Source organism: Saccopteryx leptura, chromosome X, assembly GCF_036850995.1.
Source record: "Saccopteryx leptura isolate mSacLep1 chromosome X, mSacLep1_pri_phased_curated, whole genome shotgun sequence".
Lineage (NCBI taxonomy): Eukaryota > Metazoa > Chordata > Mammalia > Chiroptera > Emballonuridae > Saccopteryx > Saccopteryx leptura.
In genome coordinates this window covers 77,114,347-77,125,299 of record NC_089516.1, presented here as the reverse complement: position 1 = coordinate 77,125,299, position 10,953 = coordinate 77,114,347, and the positions used below count along the sequence as shown (strand labels likewise).

At 38.4% G+C, this 10,953-nt stretch overlaps 1 protein-coding gene across 1 annotated transcript in view; it reads left to right on the top strand.

Annotated features, from left to right (window-relative positions):
* The first annotated feature begins 351 nt into the window (after positions 1 to 351).
* POF1B (POF1B actin binding protein) overlaps positions 352 to 10,953 on the top strand; it is an 83,568-nt gene continuing 72,966 nt past the window's right edge. The window contains exons 1-2 of the mRNA XM_066356955.1: positions 352 to 455; positions 587 to 909. Coding sequence (XP_066213052.1) covers positions 628 to 909 — 282 coding nt within the window. The 5' untranslated portion in view covers positions 352 to 455; positions 587 to 627. The remainder of the gene's footprint in view (positions 456 to 586; positions 910 to 10,953) is intronic.

The following is a 10,953-nucleotide window of genomic DNA, read 5'->3' as shown; positions in this document are numbered from 1 at the left end:
TCCCTAGGCTAATACCGTACTTTGGTCTGGAACTGTGGAATGATAATCATCATGCCTTCACTAAGCCTCAAAAGAGCCAGGCCCAAACCACTTCTCTGTCATGTTTGTGACTTTTTCTTCTCTAATAACTTTTGGCACGGGCATGTCCTTGTCTGCCTATTTCTAGTAAAAGTGAATTCCCGAGCCCGTGGACTTGGAAGCTCGGACGTCAGCCCTAAAATGCCTCATTTCTGCTCTTCCCAGACTCCCTAACCTGCTGGGCAGCCTGGTGGCCAGCTCCGTAATAATTCCGGTTCTCTCCAGGCAGGTAAACCTGTCCTGCAAATCCGCCCCTCAGAGGCGTGTCAGCACTATTTCCTGGAGCCAGCTCCCAGGGTGGCTCCACTTTTTCCCTCCTGTTCAAATACTTTGCTGCCTCCTCTGCAGCTGCCAGACCTGCTCCTGCCGCTGCTCAGGTAACTCATTTCCCCCTGGCACCACTAGAGACAGAGGTGGCTGAGAAAAGGCCGTGCGTGTGCCTGCTTGTCTGCCTTCCTAGCCCTTCCTTACCTGATCTCTGTCTCCCCTCGCTCTCTCGTTTCCCTAGGAGAGTACCTGGAGTGTCCCTCACTGACCACCGAGAAGACGATGAGTTCGAGCTATTGGCACGAGCTGAGCAGCAGCAGCTGCGGGCCTCAGCCGCTGTCGGAGGGGCTGCAGGGTCCGCCCCAGCATTACCACTGCTACCATCAGGCCGGTCAAGCCCAGCAGCTGCCAGAAAAAAATGTAGTGTATGAGCGAGTGAGGACCTACAGTGGGCCCATGAATAAGGTGGTTCAGGCCTTGGATCCCATCGGCTCACGGGAAGTGCTCACCCCCCTCAAAACTGCCGCCTCCTACCAAAATTTGGTGTGGAGCGACCACTCCCAGGTACCTCGCTGGCGCTGTGCCAGGCTAATAGAGAGGGAAAACCTCGAGCCTCCTTTCTTTGCTTCCTGTTTCTCTGCCTCTGTTAGAAAGGATGTTATCTCTCAGGGGAACCCAGCTCCATAGGAACCCAAATTTCATTTCTTGACTGTTCTTTCATTGACTAGCGCCTGTGGTTGTTATGAGTTGCGATGATTTTCATCATCTAACTAGAGCATAGGAGAGCTGATTATTTGCTGGAGTGATTGGAATGTCTGATCTGAGGTAGTCTTTAGATGCCCCTACCCTAAAACAATCCTCATCTTGAATATAGTCATTTTTATAGAATAGGTTCTCATTGATTCACTTTATATCAGAAGTAAACAGATTTTTGTGGTGTCAAATATGATGGTTCAGGGACGATAGCATGAATGGAGTGACGAGCAAATATTTGTACTCAGCAAATAGTGTGCCATTCTGGGATGAATGAAGGCACAAAGCCCTGTTTGAACTGCCATGTGTGTCTTAGCTTCTGAATATGCCACAATGGCTCTTGTATAACTAAGGTGAATAATTTATGAATATTGGTAAGAGAGTATTGAAAGAGTGGATAGAGGATTAAGGAAGGCAAAATGTAAGCAATTGCTCATACGAAAGCAACAAAGGGTAGAACTCTAAAACATCCTTTAAATGAAATAAATCTGTTTTTTAAAGGGGTTATTTCAGCCTCAGAATTAGTGCTAATATTCATGCCGTTGAATGTGAAGGAACGTTGAGAGACTATGTAACATCAACAGCTCTGTGTTTTCATTCTTTGACTCTTTACATTAAATTTTGATGTATTTAACTTTCTGGATAAAACTGTCCAAACAAATTATGTTTTCAACATAAAAATTTGAAGGTAAAGAGCTCAAAAAAATATATAAATAAATAAATAAAAAGAGAATACAGCCATTGTTGTATTATATCAATCTGGAATATTATGGATTATTTTCCCCAAAACCTCAATTTAAAGTAGGATATAAAATAACATTTCTCAAGTTTATAATAAAACTGTTTTTAAAGAATTAAAAAGATATGAATAACCCAACAACTACCAAGTCCACCACACTCACACTCTTTTCTTTCACCCCTAGCTTAATTTGAGGAAAAAATATGAAGAAAAAAACCATGATTTACTGTTAGTAATTTCTTAGTTGAGAAAAACTGTGCCTATATTGATGTCAAAGGGAAAAAATATAGAGATTAAAAATACTAGTTTGTGTAAGTGACAATAATGCAAATGTACATTCCAATCTGTATACTAGTTGCTAATGAACAAGGAAGTGGGTGTCACCTCTGTTTCTTAGTAGTCCCAAAACAATGAGGTCAAAACAACAGTTACCATTATCATAAGAATGCTAAAACCACCCTACTTGTCATAGTTATTTAAAAAATTAACCTCTTTACTTTTCAACTTGCTAGAAAAAAAAAGAAAGATGAGTAGATAAACATTAAATAGCTGAAAGTTGGTGAAGCATAAATATTGGCTACAGAACAATTTTTAAGACCTCATGTTATGGTATGCTTCTTAGCTCAATTTTGCTTCTTAATAATCCCCAAGCCAAGATGGCTGAGCTTTTCACAAGACTCTTTCCACCTGATATTTGTTTAAGTAATCCTTACAGGAACATCTTCATCAGGAAATGTAGTTCTTCATAGAAGATTCTATAAAGAACCTTAGGTACCAAAAGTATATAGCTACAGAAATGAGGATAAGAGATCAGAATGGAGGGTGTTGTGAAATCTGACGTTATTGGTAATTGAAAAGAAAAAATGTAAGGGCTGACTGAAAATGATTGAAATGAGATTCCAGATATGTGGTAAAGTAAAAGAAAAAGAAAAAAAATAATAATAAACAGCTCATTCCCTTAGTTAAAAAAGAGGATAGAACATTTAACTATAACATTTCAAATTGAGTTAGATATCAAAAGGCATTCACAAATCCACTAAAAGATTAATTTGTAAAGAAAGTTTTCAATAACTCATACAAAAAATGTAACTAGGGGACTCTTAGACTTTATTTTCCTTGCTCTCTGTTTCTTGGCAGGATGGCATTGTGTAGGATCTAGATTTGATCTGAAATTACCTTCATGTTAACAAAATGGTTTAGATGTGCCTGGGTAAGTGGTTATGCCTTATACCAAGCACAAGCAAGCAGTACATATTATTTAAAATCCTTGTTGTTGTTTTTTTTTGGCTTGTTTGTCTCATGCCTTAAATTCTCTCCTTAAGATGATATGTTTGAGTTGATATGTAGCAATTGTTTTGATGCCAGAATTTGTGACCATGTCACCTAGGAAAATAGTTAGTCATTATGAATTCAATTAAACTTTTCATTTAATTGCTTTTAACATTTTGGTGCTTGGATGACATTCAGAGAATTCATAAGAATTTTAAAACCATATAATTGCCAGAAGTAAAATATGTTCCCCTTGAGACCTGAAATTGATGCTACCCTACTTTGCTTCCTGAATCTTAATTTTGGTTTCTGTTTTTAATTTTAGATTTAACCAAATGCTTTCTGCAGCACTTTAATATTTTCTGTCTTTTTAGTAGATAATTTTCCTCTATTGCCTTCTTATGCACTAAAATGGTGTTAATAGACGTCAATGTGTTTTCAAGTTCTCAAGATACAATGTTGCTTTCTTTCTTGTCTATAACTGAGCAAATATAGTTTATGATTCTCTTGGTTATTATTTTGTCGGATTGATAGACTGTTCCTCAGAGAAAATTTAATATAGAAACCAGTTGCTGGCGAAATAGCCTACATTGATAGTAAAGTTAAAATTAATAGGTTTATTCATATGAACAAGTAAACACAAGCACAGTTGTAATCAAGGTCATGGATAAATTTTAGAATTGAATGCAGTTTTGTGAATAAATGTAGTTCTAGAAACTACATAAAACAGATAAAAGACTGAATGGGTCAAACTTTTAAAAAGCTTAAATATTAGCTTACCATCACAATTCAAAATTACATACCATCTTAAATGAATAGCATTGATGTGAATTAGTGCGCATGTATTTTTCCACTCCTTTAATTTAGCTTTTCGTGAAGGTCAAGCTATTTTCCATGTATTCGGAGGAGCTCTGTGGTCTGAGAAAGAGATCAAAATAAAAAATTTTAATACTAGCCATTCATTAAACAGTTATTTATTGCCTATTATATAGGAAGCACTGTGATTATCTGGATAAATATTATTTCCTTATCTAGGGAGAGGCTACACTGAGGACAGATATACCAGACCTAGCTTGCAGGTATCCCATATGTCTATATTTCATTTTAAAATATTTTGTGCTTTGGCCGTCAGTCATATTGAATCCAACAAGTTTTGGTGAAAGAAAGAACCTCTTAATGTATGTGTTCCATGGATTGCCACTGTTTTGAATTTGAAACTTGGAATCAAATTCAACCCTAGATGGCAGTCCAAGAGAGAGTGGGTGTTTGTAGATGGCTTCTGCCCTCAGTACTTATTCAGCATGGGCTTATCTTTGTTACATGATTTTGCCCCTTTTTTTTCTTTTGTTACAAAGATTATGGGTAGCTTCCGTACTGTGCCAGGTTTTCTATACTCTGTGAGAAATGTCCCTGCTCTGTGGGGAGGATGTGGTGCTTTGATAACTTGTTGTTCAAAGGCGTGGCCACTAAAGTGAATGATTGTTCAGGGAAGTAGGTTGCCTGAAAAAGGAATGAGGTCATAGGATAAAGAGGCACATATTCAGCTTTGGTCATCCCATTTGTGTGCCCAATGAAATAAAGGTAGGGAAATTGTGAGTGCACCTAATTGCTGGGTGAAATTGCCCATGCCAATTGTCTTTGTCTCTTATTTAAGGGAAGTCTGATACATTCCCTGGGGCTGTTTTCCGTCAGTGGCACTGGCACACAAGCTGTTGTGTGTTTGTGTGTGTATGGGTGTGTGTGTGGGGTGTGTGTGTGTGTGTGTGTGTGTGTGTGTGTGTTAAGGTGGAGGCTTGGGGCAAAAAGAAAGGGTCTGAACTTGTTCTTTAATGTCCTAATTCAAGTTGCTTTCCTTGACAATTCCTGATAAAACAGCTGGGAGATTCGCCATGCTCTTAAACCCCATTCAAAAGTGAAAACCTTTCTAAACAAGTCTATTTGCATTACTTTTTCCCCTTCATACCAGTAGCGATTTCAGTAGCAATCCCTTTTTGACGTCCAGTGGAGCATATATACTTCCCATTTTTTAAGGACGAAAAGCAAGTACTGCAAAGAGACTGTATATTTTCTTTTATTTTCTAGTTTTCTGTAAGAAAAGAAGAGAAATTATCCTAAAATGAGTCTCTTAAGTGAGACTTGCAGTTAGAGAAAAGGGATGAGGGGAAGTAGTTCTATTACTAGGACATTCTAATAATTTCTATTGCTTTCTTTTCATGAGAACAGAACCACAGACTTTAATTAAGAAAATGTTTGTTTCATCTAAAGAGACATCATTATAATTTACATGTTTGTTCTTGTACAAAGTTCAGAACAACATCTTAACAATAACTTAAGGCAGGTGTTTAACCAAGTCACTGGCTTTGAAAGGGTCTAACAAAAGCATCTTTCATACTATTCAGGGAATTTATTCAAATGGAAGTTTGCCTTGGCAAATTTTGTCAGCATAAGTGTCAGGTGGTTTTAATGATACTGCTTCTTTGAAAACTGTTCAGCCTTTCATGGTCCTATTATTACTTACAGTGAGTCTCGCAATCATTGGGACAGACAGAGCATGCACAAAGCTCCTGTGGATTTTTATTTTTTTAGACATTACATTATTTATTAGTTTTCAAGCACCGTTTTAAATTTTACATTAGACAACATAAAAAGTTCCATGTTCATTTCACCAAGCTTCCAAATATTTAGAGAACAAAGTTCTGTCCTATGTATGTAGTCCTGTATATTATCTAATTCTCATTCTTATCTAATTCTCATTTCCAGCCATCTCCCTGTCTCTCCTGTATTTATTGCACCACGGTCCTGAGTTCTTTGATCAGAGCTATCAGTAGGAAAATAAAAGCCAATAGGTATTTAATGAAGATGTTCGTCTTCTGCAGGGTCTAAAGATCATTTGCAGAGAACACTCTGTGTAGAAAATGCCCATCCAAGTGAGTCTGTGTGGAATGCCTCCATCCGTGTCTCTGCAGAGTTGCAGATAATAAATGTGCGGTGATGACTTTGGCAGACCTGAACTATGAACTTGTTTAGTGTAATGGTTAAGACTGTAGGCTTAGGTTTTAAATTTCTTGGATTTTTTTTTTAATTTTCCAAGTGAGAGGAGGGGAGGTAGAGAGACAGACTCCTGCATGCACCTCAACTGGGATCTACCCAGCAACCTCCGGGTCCATGATATCAACCAAGCTACTTTTAGCACCTGATATAGAGGCTCCACGGAGCCATCCTGGGTGCCTGAGGCCAATGTGCTCAAACCAATAAGGCATGGCTATAGGAGGGGAAGAGAGAGAGAAAGAGAGAGAGAGAGAGAGAGAGAGAGAGAGAGAGAGAGAGAGAGAGAGAGAGAAGAGGTGGAGAGGCAGAGAAGCAGATGAGATGGTTGCTTCTCCTGTGTGCGCTGACTGGGAATTGAACCCAGGGCATCCACATGCCAGGCCGGTGCTCTACCACTGAGCAAACTGACCAGGACTAAACTTCTTGGGTTTAATCCCTAGTTCAAGGACTTGCTAACTATATGCCTCAGTTGACTCATCTGTAATATGGAGCAACAACACCTGACCCAGGATTGCTGTTAGAAGGAAATGCAATAATGTATTGTGGGAAACACAAAGCATAATAAGTGTTACTGTTGCATTTTCTGGAATAAACTACTTGAGCTTTTGGGACCTGAGCATAACCTCAGTGTCATCATTAGTAAAGGGAGAACAATAATACCTTCCTTCAGGGTTTCAGTGAGTATTGAATAAGATAACATATGAAGGTACCCAACACGATGACTGGCACAGGATTAGCACTCGGTATTTTTTCCATTGGTATTGTTAGAAAAATACAGCCAACAAAAGTCCCTAGCTGCACAGACCAAAAAATTTAATAAACTGAATAAATAGACTACAAAGTAGAAGTTCCTTTCACATTGGAAAGATTGGGCAAACACATAGGCTTGAAAAACTTCCTAGGGCTCTATATCTAAGAAAGATTAATGAGGAAAAGTATTATAGCAATTTTCTAACTCATGGTATATGATCAAAAGACTGGAACAGCAAGAATGTATTTATAATGTTTACTGGCATAAATATCCTTTAGAAAGAGTTATTTGGAAGGTCTCATTCTCTTTAGAGTCTTTGAAGTTGCAGTTAAATATTTGAAATATAATTTTTTTTGGTAGGTAGTTTTTCTTTTTTTCCTTTTTGAAACATAGTGACACTATGAATGAAAGTTTGCTTGCAGTCTGTCTCTTCCCTAATGTTCCCTGTAGAATTGTACTCCCAACAGGGTAGCATGTATCTATTTACAATGAAGTTAATTAACATCAATTACACTTAAATACATATTCAATTCTTCAGTGACACTAGCTACATTTTCAGTACTCAACGGCCAGGCCGCATATGGCTAATGGGTACTGCATTAGACAGTGCAGGGAAGGAAAACTGTGGAGAGGTCTATTGGACATGGCAGATCTCTGTATTCAAGCTGCTTATTTAAATATAAGACTTCAAATGGGTGATCAAAGCACAGCCAATTTACATGGTCAGCTATAGTGAGCATATAGGAGTAAAACAAAAAAAGCCACAAATTCTCACAGTATGAGTTTAGAATGATTTTTTTAGTAGAAGAATTAATTTAACATTTAATAAAAAGAACTTGAATGAAAGATTTTTATGTATGTATGCATTTCTTTATCTTTTAGTCTGTGTAATTTTTCTAGAACCCTACTTTTTGACAGATCAAGGGTTAAGAAGAGTAACAAGATGAACAATACCCCCCCTTCTTAAAACATATCTTTCTTTCTTTTGGTCCCATGATCTGGATTTCATAGTCTCTCTGGAACTGCCTATCTACTTTAATTTACTGAATTTTTAAACTTTAATAAGGAAAGTTTGGATATCATAACCATTTTTAAGAAGAGTTAACCAAGGCACAGAGATGTTATGTGACTTGCTCAAGTTCATACAGCTAGTACATGGTAGAACTAAGATTTAAATCTTGCAGTCTAGCTGTGGGTCCATGTTTGTAACCACCACAAGATGCTGTGTATTCCTGGTCTACATGTTTGACTCTTAATTATGTTACACAGTCTCAAATATTTGATTCCTATTTGTAATCTATGATTTTTTTTAAGCAAAAGAGAGAGACAGATAGAGAGACAGACAGGGATAGACAGGAAGGAAGAGAGATGAGAAGCATCAACTCATAGTTGCAGCTCCTTAGTTGTTCATTGATTTCTTTTTCATATGTTCCTTGACTAGGGGGTTCCAACTGAGTCAGTGACCCCTTGCTCAAGCCAATGACCTTGGGCTTCAAGCCAGTGACCTTGGGCTCAAACCAGTGACCATGAGGTTATGTCTAGGATCCCACACTCAAGCTAGTGAGCCCGCACTCAAGCCAGAGACCTTGGAGTTTCAAACCTGGGTCCTGAGCATCCCAGGTTGACACTCTATCCACTGTGCCACTGCCTGGTCAGGCTGTGATCATTTTCTTATAGGTGCTCCTATTATGAACCACCTAAACTCTCTTGGCACATAAGCCAGGGCATAAATAAATAATGTAAATGAGCATCTCAATGCTTTTAAAATACTTTATCAAGAAAGCAGATACTGTTTGTTGCTGTTCAGAACTGTTTTCATTTTCTCATAAATTTTATTGATTCTTTTGTCTAAAAATATATAAGGCTCCATCACTAGGTAATACGTTGATTAATTTTTAGTTGTTTAAAGCTCATAAATGCTTTGGCAGAACTTTGATGGATATATTATGGAGAAATAAAATTGGCTTATACCTTATTGTGGGAATTATGATCTCAGCAGTAAAATGGCATTTAATTTGTAATTTGGAACCTTATAAAAATCTTTGACTATCAAGTTCCAAAGTTAAGTTCAGACCCCTTGCCTCGATGTCAAAGGGCCTCTTGAGGGTGGCCCCATTTTACTTTGACTATCTCATGTCCCCCTGCTCTCTTCCACCATGTGTTCTAGGCACACTGTACTGCTCTCCGTTTCACAAAAAAAATCTTGAGCATTTCTCTTCCCTCCCAACCCATCTGCTTTGTTCATTCCATTTCCTACTCTAGCTACATTCACCCTTTCCTCACATTTCTTTTTTTTTTCCTTTTTTTAACCAGAGATAGAGAGAGAGAGAGAAAGAGGAAGAAAGGGAGAAAGATGAGAAGCATCAATTCATAGTTGCAGCACCTTAGTTGTTCACTGATGGCTTTCTCATATGTGTTGATTGGGGGACTCCAGCTCAGCCAGTGACCCTTTGCTCAGACCAGTGACCTTGAGCTCAAGCCAGAGACCATAGGGTCATATTTATGACCCGTTGCTCAAGCCAGAGACCCTGTGCTCAAGCTGGATGACCCTGCACTCAAGCTGGCCAACTCAGCATTTTGAACCTAGGTCCTCAGCATCCCAGGTCAACGCTCTATCCACTGTGCCACTGCCTGGTCAGACTTTCCTCACATTTTTGCTGGAATTCTACCTATTCCTCAAAGTCCATCTGGCAGGTTATCTGCTTTGAAACACCTTCTCGAACTGTAAACCTTTCTGACCTTTCCTCAGTTCAGGGCTACACTCCTAAATCCATTCCAGATGTGGTCTCCTTTTACAGCGAGCATCTCTTTTGATTATTTAACTATACGTACTCATATAAAATATATTACTTCTGTTTTCCTTCTTCCCCACCATGAACTGTTGAAGGTTGAGGGTGTTTTTTTTTAATCAAGCCTCAAACACGAATCAACATAAATGTTTTGGGGAATGGAAATCCTCTTTCTCTCAGGCTGCTCTGTCCCCTCCCCTTCTCTGTGCTCTCTCTCTCTGTGATTATGGACTGTAAACCTGAATGTGGCTGTCAGCATTGCCTTTAATAAAGATTTATGACAAGAATTTGTTTGTGAGTTTCACTCTTTTATGCCCTCCTTTTGAACTGAAAATGAATAGTAAGACACAAATTGCCTCTTTAGAAAAGTGAGCAACACATTAACTATAAGGAACCATTTTATAAGTCAATTAGTTTTCCATTCTGGTTCTGTGTCCCATTAAGCATCTGGATCTGACTTGTTTATATTTGATTTATACTTTTCTCCCTATGGACAAATGCTTATGATTATTTATTATGTCAACTGCTACTAAAAGATTAGTGATTCTGAGGTATCATTTTATAATTTCCCTGGGATTTGTTATGATACTTCCTTTAAGCAAATTAGCTTGAAGGTGTTAATTTGCTTATAAAGTTAGTCCTTCTGCCTCCCCTGGTATTGAAATCTGTCTAGGTGAAGTGATTTTATTTATTGAATCTTACTCAGTTATTCTGGAATTGGTTTAGTTATGTGTCCCAAAACTCCCTCATAAAAACTACTAGTACTGTTCAGTACTCATCCACACACCAAAGTAGATTTAGAATTTTACAAAAAATATTTTTGTACTCAAACATAGTATTTACTCATTTCTCTTCTAACAGAAACTTCAGCTTGGATGCGTAGGTTCCTGCATAAAATTATTTTTAAATTTTCACAAATGTAGTGACATCTAAGAATAGTTCTCTATGAAGTTGTTTATTTATTTTTTTATGTTTTATTCAGTGAGAGGAGGGGAGGGAGACAGACTCCTGCATGCAGCCTGACCGGGATCCACCAAGCAAGCCCACTAGGGGGCAATGCTCTGCCCATCTGGGGTATTGCTCCATTGCTCACCAACCTAGCTGTTCTTAGTGCCCGAGGCAAAGGCCATGGAACTGTCCTCAGCGCCTGGGGCCAACTTGCTCAAATCAGTTGAGACATGGCTGCAGGAGAGTGAGAGAGAAAGAGAGAGAAAGAAGGAGAAGAGGGAGGGGTGGAGAAGCAGATAAGTGCTTCTCCT